This window comes from Populus euphratica, unplaced genomic scaffold (genome assembly GCF_000495115.2).
Source record: "Populus euphratica unplaced genomic scaffold, PopEup_1.0 scaffold1289.1, whole genome shotgun sequence".
Classification (NCBI taxonomy): Eukaryota; Viridiplantae; Streptophyta; class Magnoliopsida; order Malpighiales; family Salicaceae; genus Populus; species Populus euphratica.
Genome location: NW_011501155.1, coordinates 27831 through 46399, shown reverse-complemented (window position 1 = coordinate 46399; position 18569 = coordinate 27831). Strand labels below are relative to the sequence as shown.

At 31.1% G+C, this 18569-nt stretch overlaps 1 protein-coding gene across 1 annotated transcript; it reads left to right on the top strand.

Moving 5' to 3' along the window:
* Positions 1-17736: 17736 nt before the first annotated feature.
* Positions 17737-18336, top strand: LOC105117337 (uncharacterized). Its single transcript, XM_011014958.1, has one exon. The coding sequence runs from the start codon at positions 17737-17739 to the stop codon at positions 18334-18336; it is 600 nt and encodes a 199-aa protein (XP_011013260.1).
* The last annotated feature ends 233 nt before the right edge of the window (positions 18337-18569 follow it).

Genomic DNA, 18569 nt, shown 5'->3' with positions numbered 1-18569 from the left:
TATTATTTCTACCCAGATCTCAGTAGGTTCTGAAAATGGTAAACTCCTCAAAATCCACAGGGCTAAGGTCTGTGGCCCTCGAGGCAAAGATTTGAACAGTTTGAGCTCCACTGTCAGCTTGATATTGAATGTATTTTGCCATAGAGGTAGCAAATTTCTGCAGTAATTCGTGGGGAATCTGGGAATAGAAAAAATGGTCACTTGAAATTTAGTTTCATTACATTCACTACAAGAAGGATTGGCAGGTGCATATCCTATATCCAGAAAACTGCAAACAAGTGAGATTAGCACAGATTTACCTTGGGCTGGGAGAAAGCTAATTTCTATACTATGGTAAAGTTCTTTGACGAACCACCTTCCACTACATATGATGCAAGGGTGAAAGAAGCCCCTACAAAGCCCAGCACTGCAGCTTTGTTTTCTACCTAGAAAAAGGGAGATAATGTGTGAGCTTTGACTGAGGTAAAACAACGTAAACTTATAATTTCAGAAGGAGATTGTATTCATGTGCGGTCATATGTATGTTCAAGCAGGAACAAAGGTACCAAATAATTCATGAAATCTAGCTCAAAGCAGGAGAGACTTGTTTCATGGTGTTCTGTTCGCACATGCGCATGTGGTTTCTAAGGCTCATAGTTTAAACACAACCGTTGGTTTACTGGTAAATGCCGTCCTCTTCAATTCAGGATTCTGAGTTTCTCAAGGTAAATGTGTTAGCCTTACAAATCCAACCTCTTTTCTCAAGATTGATTACAAGGAAGTGCACTAAATTCAACCTCTTCTTCAAGTGAAACTAGACATGATCTGCTAGTGGGCTCACAGAATACGACCCTGAGAATCAACTAAAAATTAGGCGTGATCCATTACAGAATACTCCACTTATTAAATTGTAAATGAAACTTTCTTTTTCAAGAACTAATTTCTTAAGAGGTGTTGACTTGCATTTACTTTGTTTGAAAATGTGTTTGTTTTTTACTCATCAATCTTTCTAAAATAAATTGCCAATCAACTACTGTCATATCAGCATTATACGTAAACTTGTTCATTGGACAAGTCTCACATGGCTTGGTTCACCGGAACTGGCTGAAAAAGGCATCATCAATGCGCATTATGTTAGAGCTTGATCTCTCCGACAGGCTTCAATGAATAGTACCGCCTGGATTCCAATGTGCCAAAATTAAATGAGCCTGAATTGTTGGCATCAATGATCACCTTGTAGATGACAATCTTGAAGGTGGTCCTGAATAAGATTTCGCAGAGATGAGGTATTTAATCCCGTCTTCGTGTGGACCAAAAAGAGGCTCTAAAAACAAGCAGCACAGCACAAATATGAGCCTTAAAGCCAGCACCACCTGTCATCAGCCTTCCCTTAAAACTCCCACCATTAAAGCAGCTTTTCATGGTGTTATGGACCACTACCCGTTCTCATTTATTTTTCCCTCTAACCATATATCCTTGCTGCTCAACGATCTTGTTGTGATGGACGGTTCAAATACATCCACGTACGGATCTTACTCAGTGTCATAGTCCTAGACTCTTTTCCATAAAAATAAGACTATTAGTGATGCATCTGCCATCTCATCGGTATGTACATAGCTAGCCCACTATGTCAACAAATTTCGTTGGTATAGCTTGGCTCGCGCATCACTGTTGTTTCGGACCATAATTTTTCTAATATAAAAAAATATATGTGTGTAAATTCACATATTTTCTAACAGAATATATAAAACCTTCCAACCTGGCCCAGGCTTCAAATCCAACAAAAACTAAGATGACCGGTAAATATTCCATTTAAATTAAAAAAAATTATGATAAAATTGTTTTGTTTTTAATATTAAAATAACAATATCTTTAATTGATTAAAGCTAATTTAAATTAACTTGAAATTCTATTCATGAACCCAATTGAGTTTAATAACTCTCATTTTCAAGTTATTTTTTCATTTAATTATAAGATAGTAAAAATAAATGTTCAAAGGAAAGTAAATGAAGAAAATTAAAAAAAATCATGAAATAAAACACCTCAAAAGCCAGAAATCTAGCTCTGGTCTATACACACGTAGATAATGATTTTTTTTTTCTGACAATTTTCTTTACATTCCATCTAACTTTGATGACTTATAAAGGTTCATTTTAATTTTCATATGTGATCTATTTATTGGTAGAATAATTTTTTTGATTTGTTTATGCTAAATTTTGTTAGATTTAAATATGGCTATATTTGCTAGTTTGATCGGAGAATGTGGAGGTATAAGGAGTCATTGGTAGGGAGCGTGAGGTCTGGTCGTTGGAGTAGTTGGTGTGGCTGTGGCTTGGTTGGAGATAAAGGAGGAGAATTTTTTGGAGAATCAAATTTCATATAATTAGTAAATAATATAATATTTTTTAATTTTTCACAATTTTCAAAAAGTGTTTTCCATTCAAATTTTTCAAGAAAATATTTTCCTGAAAGCCAAGCTAAATTTTCCTTTGACTACAAAGTGTTTTCTGCTGACTAACTTTTTTAATAACAAACAAACACAGGAAAGTTTAGAAAGTGATTTCTCAAAAACCAGTTTTCAACAAACAAACATGTTCTTAGTGATGCATCTCCCATCTCATCAGTATGTACATAGCTAGCCCACCACGTCAACAAATTTCGTTGGTCACACTTCAGATATACATAGTTTGGCTTGTGCATCATTGTTGTTCGGACCATAATTTTTCTAATATAAGAAAATATATATGTGTGTTAATTCACATATTTTCTAATAGAATATATATATATATATTAACATTTAGATAACTTTGATGCAAGTGTACGAACCCGGCCTAATAATTCAACATTAAAACCTTCCAACCTAACTTATTTAGTGGCTCAGGCTTGAAATCCTTCAAAAACTAAAACAATCGGTAAAAGTTGAATCAAAATTAAAAAAAATTATGATAAAATCATTTTGTTTTTAATATTAAAATGACGATATCTTAAATTGATTAAAGCTAACTTAGGTTAACTTGAAATTCAGTTCATGAACCCAACTGAGTTTAATGACTTTGATTTTCAAGTTATTTTTTTATTTAAGATAGCAAAAATAAATGTTCAAAGGAAAGTAAATAAAGAAAATTTAAAAAAAAATAATGAAATAAAACACCTCAAAAGCCAGAGTACTCATTTAGCGCTGCATTATACACATGTAGATAGTGGTTTTTTTTTCCTAACAATTTTCTTTCCATTCCAGCTAACTATGATGACTTATAAAGGTTTATTTTAATTTTCACATATTATCTATTTATTGGTGGAATAATTTTTTGATTTGTTTATGTTAAATTTTGTTAGATTGAAATAAGGCTACTATGCTAGTTTGATCCTAGAATGTGGAGGCGTAAGGAGGTCATTGGGAGGGAGAGTGAGGTCTGGTGGTTGGTTTAGTTGGTGTGGCTGTGGCTTGGTTGGAGATAGAGGAGGAGAATTTTTTGGGTTGCATTGATGAAGATTAGGTGATTAGTACTTAAAAGTGCATTTTTATTAAGGTTTTATATCATCATTTTGCACTAGAAGTATTAATAACTCCTTAACTAAAGCATGTTTTATAATAATATATCTAATAATATAAGATACCTTTAATTTGTGGTAACTGTTCATTTTAAATACAGGCCTATCACATAAATGAAAGGATTGATTGATGAATTTAAAAACAGAAATTAAAAGGATAAAGAGATGGCCAAACTTAAAAAAGAGATATCGGTGCAATCCAAACCCGAACACTGTTCGGTAATTGGGTCATATCTGGAGCTATCGATCTAATATTTAGGACTACTTTATATGGATGGAAAGTTAAGACATAGGCCTACAACTTTCATATGGAGCCCAAGATCTAAAAAGGCCATTTTTAAGTCCAAATTGTTGCAACAACAAAGAAGCCCGAATCTGTCCTCTAGCCCGAGAACTGTTTAATATTTTGGCCATATCTGAAGTTATAGAAGTCAAAATGAGCTGAATTTTTTACACAAGAAATCTAAGACAATTGCCTACAACTTTCATGTTTTGAGTGGCTCCAATTTTGACGTTATCAATGACGTTTTGAGCAGACAAGAGAAGATAAGGATTGTCACCAAGTCAAGAGTTGGCCACCCACTCATCAATTAGTCATCAAATCAATAGTTTCCAATTTTGGCCTATAAAAGGAGGCATTTGCCATGCATTTATGCATCTTGGTTTCCAGATCAAGATCATGCTCTTGCTTTCTCTCTTTATATTTTTTGTAATGTTTATGCTTTGCTTTCATTAATATCAAGTTTATACCTTTCATTTCCTTTCATTTACTTAGTTAACTTTTATCTTATTTATGTTCTTATTTTGTTTATTTATTTTTCTTTCTTTCATTATGTCTAGCTAAGTTTATTATGTCAAGGTGAAAAGGTTACACTAATGATGTAAGAATAAGTATAGTGTAAACTTAATATGGACTTTAATGTTTGGTACTAACATGTTTTGTATTTGTTGTCTTGTTCACTCTTTAATACTTTCCTTATTAAATGACTAATCTTGATTTATGTTGTATAACACTTGGTACAACAAATGCTTGGCACTTTCATAACCCATATTGTATGGTATAACCGACACCTGAGCTATGAAAGGAACTTGATTTGTTGTTAACATAAGTTATAATCATGAATGCTTGACAAAATTTACAAGTATTAGCATTAATCGAATAAGATGACTAATGTAATCATGTTAACAATTTGTAATCTGATTAGAACCTCATTTGTGTGTGGTTTCCAATTGAATAATAAGAGTTTATACTATACTTGTTTGACATACCATTAGTGGATCCTCTAACCTTGACATTTATTGTTATCGTTGTTAAATCTTTACGTTAATAATCCATCTTAAAGTTCTCATTTTCTTCTTCTTCTTCTTCTTTTTCTTTATTATTATTATTATTATTATTATTACTACTACTACTATTATTAGTGCTATTATTATTATTATTATTATTATTGTTGTTGTTGTTATTACTATTATTATTGTTGTTGTTGTTATTGTTATTGTTGTTGTATTATTGTTATTTATAATTTATACAATTAACCTCCTTGTGGTTTGACCCCGGTCTTGCCGGGTTATTTATTACTTCGACACTCCTGCACTTGGGAGAAGACATCAATCTTTTCGTCGTGTCAAGTTTTTGACGCCATTGCCGGGGAGGTAAGTTTTGTATAAATTATAATATTTATTTTATTTTCTCTTTTCACTTTTCTTGTATATAACTTTGTTTCTTTTCTCTTGTTTGTTCTTCTTTTATTTTCTTTTTCCTTTTATTCTATTCCAACACGTGCATGAGAGTGTAGTCACGTACATCAAGTGGTAGACTTTGTAGGGTATCCTCATCATTTTCAGAAAATATGGCCGAAGAAGATAATCAATCACTTCATAATGAGAATAATGAGAATAACCGTGATAGAACACTTAGAGAGCACATGAATCCCATAAGAACAAGTGCACCATCATACATAGTTTTTCCTCCCGATGCATCTCATTTTTATTTTAAACCAGGTATTATTCAACTTTTACCTTCTTTTCATGGCTTAGAATTGAAAAATCCATACTTGCATTTAAGGGAATTTGAGGAGGTCTGCAACACATATAATAATTTAAATTATAGCATGAACACCATTAGATTAAAGCTTTTTCCTTTTTCATTAAAAGATAAAGCTAAAACATGGCTATAAAATTTAAGACCAGGATCCATTGGTGCTTGGGATGAAATGTAACAATAATTTTTAAAGAAGTTTTTTCCATCTCACAGAACAAACTTTTTCAAAAGACAAATCACCACTTTCACTCAAAAACCAGGAGAAACATTTTACCAATGTTGGGATAGGTATCGAGACTTGCTTAGTACTTGCTCTCATCATGGTTTTGAAACATGGAGATTGGTTTCATATTTTTATGAAGGGTTAACACCTAGAGATAGGCAAATGGTTGAATTGATGTGCAATGGAGTACTTAGACTTGTTAGCTGAAAATGCTCAAAATTAGGACACCGTGGGTACTTATGAGGCACCAAGTAAAACTCAACCTCATACATCTAGTGGATGTATGTACAACCTTAGGGAAGGTCATGACCTTCAAGCCAAGTTTGCATCTTTAGCTAGAAAAGTCGAGGCACTAAAATTGCAAAAGAGTGGTCAATTAAAATCTGTTGAAAACATTGTGTGTCAAATCTGTGAAACAAATGAACACTCAACCAACGATTGTCCAACTTTGCCTTCTTTTAAGAAATGTCTCCATGAAGAAGCCCATGCTTTAAACAGTTTCCAAAGGGCCAACCACAACCTATACTCTCAAACATACAACCCTGGTTGGAGAAATCACCCAAAATTTAGTTGGAAGAGTGATAACAACAATGCACAAACTTCACAACCACCATTTCAAGCACACCATAATTTCCAAAATTCTCATGGATATGCACCTCCTTATGCTCCACCTCTTAGAAAAAATCTTGAGGAAACATTGCATACATTCATTGAAAAGCAAGAGACAATCAATAATCAACTTGCTCAAAACATGACAGATTTTAAAGATACTCTTGCAAAATTGGCATCTGCTCTTAGTTTCCAAGAGAAAGGTAAGTTTCCATCTCAACCACAACAAAATCCCAAGGGGCAATACAATGCAAATGTAAGTAGTTCCGGAAACCAACATATGAATCAAGTCAAATCAGTCACTACTCTTCACAGTGGTAAGGTTATTGAAAAACCCACTCTTGAACCTTGTAAGAAAGATGATGAGTCAATCTCTGAAGGTAAGAAATGGGTTGAATCTGAAGATTGCAAAGAAAAGACTAATTCTCCGCTAGTAGTTCCATTTCCTGAAGCCATGACCAAGCAAAGAAAAGTCAATCACAACTCTGAAATTTTTGAAACTTTCAAAAAGGTAAGGATCAATATACCTTTGCTGGATGTTATTAAACATGCTCCTTCTTATGCTAAATTTTTGAAAGATCTATGCACTGTGAAGAGGAAACTGAATGTGAAAAAGAAAGCCTTTTTAGCTGAACAAGTAAGTGCTATTCTTCAGAACAATAATGCTTTGAAATATAAAGACCCTGGTTGTCCTATAATTTCTTGCTTTATTGGAGAACATAAAATTGAAAGAGCTTTACTTGATCTTGACGCTAGTGTGAATTTACTTCCATATTCAGTTTTTCAAAGTCTCAATCTAGGTGAGTTAAAACCAACTTCTATATCTCTTTTACTTGCCGATAGATCTGTAAAAGTGCCTAGAGGAATAATTGAAGATGTGTTAGTACAAGTCGATAAATTCATTTATCCTGTATATTTTATTCTCTTGGACACAAAACCTGTTGAAGCATGTAATTCATTTCATGTTATTTTAGGACGTCCATTTCTTGCAACTTCTAACGCATTGATTAATTATAGGAATGGACTGATGAAGCTATCATTTGGAAACATGACATTGAAGATGAATATGTTCAACATTTGCAAGTAACCTGGAGATGATAATGATTTACAAGAAGTAGATCATATTGACGAATTAGTTTATGGTCAACTTGAATCTACTTTAAGTAAAAATGAGTTGGATGAATCTAAAAATTTGCAAATGATTTATTCGGAGGAAGAAATCACGGATGAAAAATGCACTGAAAATGTTAATGTGGATCTTTTGTCAAAAATGACAATAAATTCGACATCTAACATCACACCAATCGATGAATACTTTCCTAACGAATCCTTACTTTCTCTAATCCAATGCCTTGGTATGATAAAAATATCAGTTTTATTGCTTTAGAAGATTTGCCAGCTGATTGGAGTACCCAAGACAAAGAAACGTTTTTGAACGAAGTGAAGAATTTTTATTATGATGACCCTAACTTATTCAAATATTGTCTTGATCAAATATTTCAAAGATTCATTCCCGACAATGAGGTAAGTAGTGTCATTAAACTTTGTCATTCTAAAGCATGTGGAAGTTATTTCTCATAAAAAAAGACAGCTATAAAAATCTTTCAAAATGGATTTTATTGGCCCACCATATTCAAGGACACGCATGCATTCTGCAAAACTTGTGAAAATTGTCAAAAAGTTGACACTAGTAAAAAAGTTTTGTTTTATAATTCTCAACTCTATTCATTCCCTAAAGAGTTAAGACCAAGATGGAGCAATCCTTATGGGGCCTGTGATATTGAACATTCAATCAATGACAATGTTTTTAAGGAAAATGGACATTGTTTGAAAGCTTACTTTGATAATTTTCCTAGTGAAAATGAATCAATTGGTTTGAATGATCTTGTAGATGAAGGTTGATTATTTTGTTTTTCTCATATTATTTTTGTGTTTCTTTTTGAGTGATTTTTGCTAGTTTCTCTCACCCTGGTCAAATGGCGGATAACGGTACTCCATGACTTAAGTCGGTTCTTTCAATTTCCTATAATAACTAATATCTGTATATATATTTGTGTAATTCTTTGAATCTCTCTTCCAATTAATTCTTTGAATGATATTTGTGTATATATTTGTGCAATTCTTTGAATCTCTCTTCCAATTCTCATTTGAAAATGGACACTAATCTTGAAAAATTGAAAAAGTATTTTCCTACTCTGCCTCAGAATGCGATTACAAAAATTTACCATGCTAGATATGCAAGATTGAGATTGTTAATGAATCATGGAATTCCTTAAGATATTCGCTGGTTGATTGAAGTAAAGGTCTGATTATCAGGTGAGTCCTCTAACTCCTTCATTTCACACATGCCTGGAACAGGTAAAAGCACTTTTGCAAAGAAACGTCGTGCAAAACGACTTAAAGTCTGTCATCGATGTGCTAGATGGACTTGTAATACACAATGTCATTCTTTAGGAATGGTATCTATAAACTGTGAAGATAAAATACAATTCATTAAGGATGGCCTGAGTAAGGAGTCTTTAGATAATCTTCTATTGACTCTTGAGACGCATCCTAGTGGAGATGTGCATTGTGCAATTCATGATTTATGGCTACTATTTCATAAAGAACATGATCGACTTCGTCTTAAGAATCTGACTAAAAAAGATCCTGTTTGCCAGTTTTTAAGAAAAACTGGATGGGAAGCCTATCCCTAACCCATATAGGGCATTTAAGTCGTTCTTGGACGTAAAACCAAGGGAAGATGTGAGCCACAATCACAACTACCTATACATACACATGCTTTTTCAAAAGTAAATAAATAAATAAATAAAGAGAGAGAGAGAGAGAGTGTGTGTGAGAGTCTAGTTGGCCTACATATAGGTGGTATGATTGCCTTTCTAATTTCTCATCTATAAAATCCTCTCTTCCTTCCTTTCATTTCTACTCAACCCATACATTCAACAAATATAGAAGTGTGTAGAAATGGCAAGTTCCTCAGGTCATCATATAAGAAATATTTGTGTTTTTGGTGGATCTAGTCCTGGAAAAGAAAAGGAGTTTTTAGAATCAACAAATCATCTTAGTCAAGTGCTAGCTGAGAGAAAGATTCATTTAGTGTATGGGGGAGGTAGTCTTGGGTTAATGGGAGGTGTGTCAATAGCTATATTTTTAGGAGGTAGTCAAGTTTTGGGGGTCGTCCCCGAAGCTTTAGCACAAAGGGACATCACTGGAAAAACAATGGGAGAGGAACTTCAGGTCTCCACAATGTCAACTCGAATGAATGCAATGTTTAACCATGCTGATGCCTTTATTGCTTTACCAGGTGGTCTAGGCACATTGGACGAGATCTTTCATATTTCCTCTTGGGCCCAACTACACATTCACCATAAACCTATAGGTTTGTTAAATGTTAATGGTTATTATGATAAGTTGTTGTCTTTTCTTGATCATGCTGTGAAACAGGAATTTCTAACATCTTCTACATGACAAATAATAATCTCTGCAGCTACTGCTAAACAATTGATTGACCAACTACAATATTTCATTCCTGTAATTAATCCTTCCATGAATCGTATAAATTAGTCAACTAAGGAAAGCCGTAAAAAGCTTAGATTGGATTTGAGCCTTCATTTGTGAATCTTTGGGTCTTTTGGTTTTATTATTATGTTTTGTTGTTTCTTATATTTGTTTCAGTGTATTCCAAGTTTGTCAGTGTTCGTTATTTCAGGTGATATCTTTTATACTCTATCTTTCTACCTTTAAACATTGAGGGCAATGTCTCGTTTTAGTTGGGGGGAGAGGGTAGAGCTAAAAAAAAAACTAATTATGTTTTCTATTTCATAAAGCATGTGCAAAATTGTTGTTACTATGATGGCAAAGTAAGGAGAACTTTTTATGACTCTTGAGACGCATCTTAGTAACCATTCTTAACAAGGTCTATTATAATACTTCTTGAAATATTCAGATTTACAAACTCTCGCATTATTATCACTTAATTCTGCTCATATACTCATTTAACATGTATTCTTAAACCTTAATTTTTACACACACATTTTAACATATAATTGTGGGTTGCACATTGGATTATTACATTATTTATGTTCTTTTGTTAAAGGTAACAACTAATGGAAAGGGATAGTATATAATTTAAAAAAAAAAGCAAAAAAAAAGAAAAAAAATGATGATAATAAAAATGTAGATAAGTTTGGTTTTGTAGCCTACCTAACCCAAGCAATTAAGCCCAAAGGGGTGTTTTAACACCTAATACCCTAAAGTCAATTGACTTGGGAGCTATTGGCCCAACGCTTGTTACATGGGTTGAGGAGAAAAGCTTAAGGGAATCAAACATTGCACTATCTATATATCAGTATCTGTAACTCGAGTTACTAAGCTCGTAGGGGTGTTTCAACACCTAATGCCCTAAGACCAACTGGTCTGGGAGTCATTAGCCGAAAGCTCGTTACATGGGTTAAAGATGCATGATGTTTTAAGTTATATGTATATATAAAAAAAAAAAGAAAAAAAGAAAAAAAAAGAGACAAAAATAATAATCCCTACCTAAAGAAGTTAACCTTAAACATTACAACAAAAATTTTGTTTTCTTCCAAGAAAAGCCTCATAATTATATGTTCATATATTGAGCACAAAATAAAGATTTATGAATATCTTGTTAAGAGGTATTGAGCAGGTATATAAATTTAACGAGAGTTTGTTTATCTGGATAGATTAATGGAAGTTAAATGATGAATATCTTACTTTGTGGAATTTGCAAATTGTTTTTCTATTTTAACGCTTTGATTACTAGGGACTAGTAATAAGCTGGTTAGGGGGTGTGATTAGTACTTAAAAGTGCATTTTTATCAAGGTTTTATATCATCATTTTGCACTTGAAGTATCAATAACTTCTTAACTAAAGCATGTTATATAATAATATATCTAATAATATAAGATACCTTTAATTTATGGTAAATGTTCATTTTAAATGCAGGCCTATCATATAAATGAAATGATTGATTGATGAATTTAAGAACTGAAATTGAAAGGATAAAGAGATGGCCAAACATAGAAAAGAGATGTCGGTGCAATCCAAACCCAAACACTATTCGGTAATTGAGTCATATATGGAGCTATCGATCTCAGATTTAGGTCTACCTATTTAGGTCTACTTTATATGGATGGAAAGGTAAGACATAGGCCTACAACTTTCATATGGAGCCCAAGATCTAAAAAGGCCATTTTCAAGTCCAAATTGTTGCAACAACAAAGAAGCTCGAATATGTCCTCCAGCTCGAGAAATGTTTAGTATTTTGGCCATATCTGGAGTTCTAGAAGTCGAAATGAGCTGAATTTGTTACACAAGAAAGCTGCAACAATTGCCTACAACTTTCATGTTTTCAAGTGGCTCCAATTTTGATGTTATCAATGATGTTTTGGGCAGACAATAGAAGATAAAGATTGTCACCAAGTCAAGAGTTGGCCACCCACTCATCAATTAGTCATCAAATCAATAGTTTTTAATTTTGGCCTATAAAAGAAGGCATTTGCCATGCATTTAGGCATCTTGGTTTCCAGATCAAGATCATGCTCTTGCTTTCTCTCTTTGTATTTTTTCTAATGTTTATGCTTTGCTTTCATTAATATTAAGTTTATGCCTTTCATTTCTTTTCATTTACTTAGCTATGCCTTTCATTTCCTTTCGTTTATTTAGTTAACTTTTATCTTATTTATGTTCTTATTTTGTTTATTTATTTTTCTTTCTTTCATTATGTCTAGCTAAGTTTATTATGTCAAGGTGAAAAGGTTACACTAATAGTGTAAGAATAAGTATAGTGTAAACTTAATATGGACTTTAATGTTTGATACTAACATGTTTTGTATTTGTTATCTTGTTCACTCTTTAATACTTTGCTTGTTAAATGACTAATCTTGATTTATGTTGTATAACACTTGGTACAACAAATGCTTGGCACTTTCATAGCCCATATTGTATGGTATAACCGACACCTGAGCTATGAAAGAAACTTGATTTGTTGTTAACATAACTTATAATCATGAATGCTTGACAAAATTTACCAGTATTAGCATTAATTGAATAAGATGACTAATATAATCATGTTAACAATCTATAATTTGATTGGAACCTCCTTTGTGTGTGGCTTCTAATTGAATAATAAGAGTTTATACTATACTTGTTTGACATACCATTGATGGATCCTATAACCTTGACATTTATTGTTATCGTTGTTAAATCTTTACGTTAATAGTCCATCTCAAAGTTGTCATCATCATCTTCTTCTTCTTCTTTTTCTTTATTATTATTATTATTATTAGTATTACTACTACTACTATTATTAGTGCTATTATTATTATTATTATTATTATTATTATTATTATTATTATTATTATTATTGCTGTTATTACTATTATTATTGTTGTTTTTGTTATTGTTATTGTTGTTGTATTATTGTTATTTATAATTTGTACAATTAATCTCCCTGTGGTTCGACCCCAGTCTTGCTGGGTTATTTATTACTTCGATACTCCTGCACTTGGAAGAAGACATCAATCTTTTCGTCGTGTCAAGTTTTTGGCGATAAAAGCATCTATGGTATGTGGTTTTTATTTTATTGTTTTCTCTAAAGTAGAAGAAGCGTCTGTGGTATATGGGAAAAATAAGTGTGAGGCTAGGATTTAAGGATTTAATTTTGGATTGGGATTGAATAGAGGGGGCTTGAGTTGCTAATGATTGCAACAAAAAATCAAGGTTTAATTCCTGAATATTTTTCTTGAAATGGTTGGAATTATGTTTGTTTGAGTCCTCTAATTTTTCTATCTTTTGCATTATAATCCCTAGCTTGCAGATTTTCAATTTTCATTCAACTAAGCCAAACCAGCAAGAGGAGACCCACTACGTTAAGTTTTGACACGAAAATGAAAACAAGCCAACTTTAAAAGCTAGAAATGTTTGGAAGATTCGATGAGAAAATGAGACGGATGTTACAATTAAGTTGATGAGAAAATGAAAGTGCTTTGTCATTTGAATTCTGTGAGTTTTTTTTTTTATGTGTTACGTAACTACACCATATTTTTAATAAAAATATATTTTCTTATGTCTTACCATTAACATTGAAATCATAATATGATTTCATGTAAATAGCATTTGACATTCTATCTTCATCTATAATTAAAAGAGTAAACCCGTCAACTTATCTAAAATTTGATTGGACTAAAAAATATATCATGGAGATGCTAGGTTAAGATTCTATATTTGAAAAAAAAATAAATTCACCCACAATAAATAAATATAAGGCAACAAAACCTTTTAACCTTATTTAAATCCACAAAAATCCATTTCATCCTTATGTAAACCTTATACAGAAAAAAAAAAATCTTACTTGAAATAATGTCCATAAGAGAATCAAATGATTTGGTGATTGCAACTAGTATACATTTGGATTATGGTCCGACTTATGCCCACTATATATTCTCTAAAGTTAACCATATAGTTTTCTTAATTGTTGCAAATGAGGCTAATATTTATAAGCAAAAGTAAGTTTGGGTTTGTGATGAAAAAATATCATCTTAATAATTCCTTAATAATTATGAAAATTATTCATTGTTGCCTTGTTTGAGTCATAAATAATTCTTTCTTGAATGATAACTCATGAATAGGATCACCTCATATATTAGGGGTAAATTTTTAAAATTCTCCGAGTAGAAAAATATCAAAAAAGATAGTAGTATCACAAAAAAGAGCAAGAAAAAATAAAAATAAAAAACTCTCTAAAACATCCTTAGTTAAAGGCGAAATATAAAAATGGATAAATTTCATAAAAGAGAGACAAAAAAAAAAAGCACTTTGAAATGTCCCTAATTAAAAAATAAATCTTGAATGATAAAACATAAAAAAAAAACTTGAAGAATTAAAACCACAATAAGATTGATCATCAAAAAGATGAATTATAGGCAGCAAGTCTAAAAAATCTATATATGAAATAGATAATTCTACTACATCTTTTAACCTTTAAACATCACTTGAATTTAATGTTTATCCATTCTTTCATCTTTTAACCCTTAAACACCACTTGAATTTAATGTTTATCCATTCTTTTATAATTATAAATCATAATCTATATTATATGCCTTCAAAAGTCTTTTCTAATAAAAAAAAAAAACTAATTTGGGTTCAAAGATGGTAGTCTTTAAAAACAAGAGAAAAATTATAACTTGAATAGACACTATATGTCATGTAATATTTACCAATAAATATACAAGTTTAACATAATATAAAACAGGATGCTCTTCGTTTTAGAAGCTAAAAAATACCTTTAAAACCTTTTCTTGCCAAATTTGCTATGCAAAAAGTTATCTAAGTAGTTATAACCATTTTTCCCCCTTTTTCTCAAGCTTAAAGAACCCTTGTTTTATATGCCAATCAAATATCCAAAAGTATATCTTAGCATTTAATGATATTTTAGGTTTTAGACCAAAAGAATTTAATCATCATAAAAATTCTTTTAAATTTAAATTCTAATGATTTATTTTAATAATTAGACTTGAATGAATCAATCATTAAAATTCACAGTCTAATCCCAAGTCAAGAAAAATAATTTTTCAAATTTCATGGCAAAGATAATGTTAATATATGTTTACCTCATATCATATGGGTGAATAATTATCTTAAGGGTAATTTTATAATAATAAAGATGGAACACCTATCTAAAAGAATTTGAATGATGATGATGATGGTGTGCAGCTCCTCAATTCGGGGAGATGTTGTTTAAAGAATATGACTAAATCAATTAATAATATTTTAGTTTGAAATATTTTGAATGATGATCATGCATGTGATCTTTCTAAAAAAATTAATGTTGTAGATAAAATGCTAGCAAGAAGAATTTCATGAATTGAAATTGGTGGAGCTAGCAACCCTATTATTATTATTATTATTATTATTAAAGATGAGTAGCATTAAATGGAACTAATTCTTTTAAAATCAAAGTAAACTAGAAAGAGAGCAAATTGTCACTTTTCAGGTGATAATTGAACTTATCAAATATATCAAAAAAGTGAATATGGAGTAAAATCAAAGATAAAAGGCAAGTTATATATAAAGTCAATATTTTTTTAATAAAAAATAAAAATAAAAAACTGTGTAGCAAAATCTTAAGATAAAGTGCAAAATTGACACTCTCCAAACATTATTAGAAAGTATAAAGTCTCTTAAAACAACGAGTGAGAAAAAATATAAGTGGAGGCAATACTACCATTCTTTAAGCATTATAAAAATAAATGGATAATTTATATATTTGGACATGAGCATAATAGTGATTTCAACAACTAAAGGATATTAAGATGGAAGCAATAAACTCAAACGCGTCTTGGAGAAATTTAAACAAGAGCTTATATCTCTAACAAATAATTATTTATTTATTATTATGCAATGATTTTATGAGGCTTATATGTTAACCTAGCAAAGTTGAATCAGTAAGGTTCATTGCAATTTTAAGTTTAGAAAAACTTTAATAAATTTGAGTATAACAAGATTCTAATAAAATTGAACAAAGCAATGTTTATTATAATTTTTAAAACAGTAAGACTCTAACCAATTTGAGTCAAACGAGACTCTGAAAAGATTTGAACCCACCAAGGTTCTTAGCAATTTTAAGTCTAGAAAACTCTAGCAAATTTGAACACAACAAAGTTCATTTTATTTTTTTAGCCTAGCAAGGCTCCAACAAATTTAAACCCAAAAAGTTTTCTTTAAGTTGTTTGAATCCAACGTGTTTTGATTCTAGTTCTTTATAAAGAGAGTAGTTTTTTCCAAGTTGACCCAATTTTTATTTTTATTTTTGCAAAAAAAGTTGGTTGTCTTCAAGTTGACCCAATTTTCATTTTTTTTTTCATAAAAATGAGTGGTTGTCTCTAAATTAAACCAACTTTAAATTTTTGCAGAGAAGATAGTTACCTCTAAGTTGACCTAATTTAGATTTTTCAAAAATATCATTTTCTTTACAATCTTACCACTGCATAGAGTCTATGAAAAAAAAAATGCTTTTCATGACTTTATACTATAAGTATTGTAAAGAGTATACAATTTTTTTTTTATTCTTAACTTAACTTGACACATAAAAATAAATAAAAGTGATGAAAAATAACAAAATGATTAAAATTGATTAAATTTATTGAAAACATTGTTTTTTGAATTCTTTATTTAAAAAATAATGAGAGTCAAAAACTGGATTATAATAAAAAAGAGACAAACAATGTGTCATATGCTTGCCTAATTTCCAGTAACTAGAGAGGATGATGAAAAATTGGGTTATGGATTTTTAGGTTAAAAATTCAAATTATGACTTATTTTCTCTTAAAAATACCTAAAAAGAAACTCTAACAGCCTCAATAAACTCATTTCTTGTCTAAAAAAATCAAAATCAATTCAAAAATATAAAATTCAATTAACAAAATTATCTCTAACCTCAATCTAATTTTTCTGATAATATAAACTATTATCTTTAAGAGAAATATTTTGACGCTAAACTTGATTTTTTTATTAAGGTAATCTTGTTTTTATTTTTCGATGATTTTTACTTTTTTTTCTTAAACTCAGGGATTAAAATATAAATAAAATAAATTTTTAAATTAAAAAAATATAACTTTCAAACCAAAAGATCAGAGAAGATGTATTTTTTTCTCACATTCAATTTTTGTCTATTTATTTTTAATATTTTATAAATAATAAAAATTAATTAATACTAACATAATATTAAGATGTTATTTGGAGACCGTGATAACTTGTAAAAAAATAAATTATAAAATTTAATTTTTTTTATTAATATAATATAAACAATTGAAATTAAAATTAATATATATATAATAAAAAATTAAAGATTAATAAAAATTAACAAAATATTATTCCAAGAAGAATGTGTTTTAAATTTTTTATAATAATATAATGTAATGTAATAAATAAGGATGTCTCACATCATTTATATATTTTCAAAATATTATTTTGATGTAAGCATTTGTTGTTACTTGACACCATGTGGAGACAAGGTTTCACAAATCAATGCTAACACGTGTTCTTTGTTCGGCGTATTTAATGAGCCACAACCGTCTCTTCTGCAACCTTAATTAATCCGTAATCTGCTAACACTGCCAAAGACTCTCTCTCTCTCTCTCTCTCTGTCTCTCTCACACACACACACACACACACACCCACACACACAGAGCCAGAGAGGTATTCCATTCTTTATGATCATCAGCTTCATTCCCGGATCTTTAATCCTTCAAATTTGCAGACCTAAGAACTTCAGCAGCCTGCCTGCCTAGCTAGCTAGCAAATCCCAAAATGCAAAGTGATGGGCAGGAGGTATCTCAACAATCACTTGAAATCAAACAAAATGACAAGTTCTTCACAAGGATTATGTCCAAAGAATCCTCCATGGCCAATTCTTCGAACAGGGTATATTATGGAGGTGCTTCAGGTGCAATTCCATTCATGTGGGAATCAAGGCCAGGTACTCCAAAGCACACCTTTGCTGATGCCTGTATCCCTCCCTTGACACCTCCTCCTTCATATCATTCATCTTCAAAATCAAACTCCATGCACAAGAATAATGCAAGCCCAAATATCTTGACCACTTTATTCCATAGGTTCGTCCCTAAAAGGACTCGTATGTCGCCATCATCTTCAATGTCTTCAACCTCCTCCTCCTCGTCATCTTGTTCGTCATTTTATTCATCACAATCAAACTTCATGAATTCAAAATCTAAAAAGAGCTACGGTTTTTCAAGTGCAAGATCGCTTATTTGTTACAGGTTTGATGAAAGAGACAATGACTATGATAATGATGGACATGGCCTTAGATCACCCATTTCAACTTTGTGTTATGATGTTAAACGTAAAGCCGTGAATGGGTGCCACACTGCCATGGTTACCATTTCATGAGGAGCATGAAGAGTGCTGTTTTGTGACTCGTACGGCATGGATCATTAGGCTAAGCTAAGGCGCTGCCTTGTTTTTCCCCGCTTCTTCCCCCCCCCCTTGTTGGCATGCAGTACTGCTAATGTATTGGTTTTATATCAATTATCATGTAGAACAATGTGAGTATTGTTTCTGGATGTTATTCTTTCGGTGAATTCTTATTTTAGCATGTTAAAGATTATCAAAATGAGTTCGAA

What these genes read in the sequence shown, in the direction of transcription:
- LOC105117337 (XM_011014958.1), top strand. Translation starts at nt 17,737, where the DNA reads ATGCAAAGTGATGGGCAGGAGGTATCTCAACAATCACTTGAAATCAAA.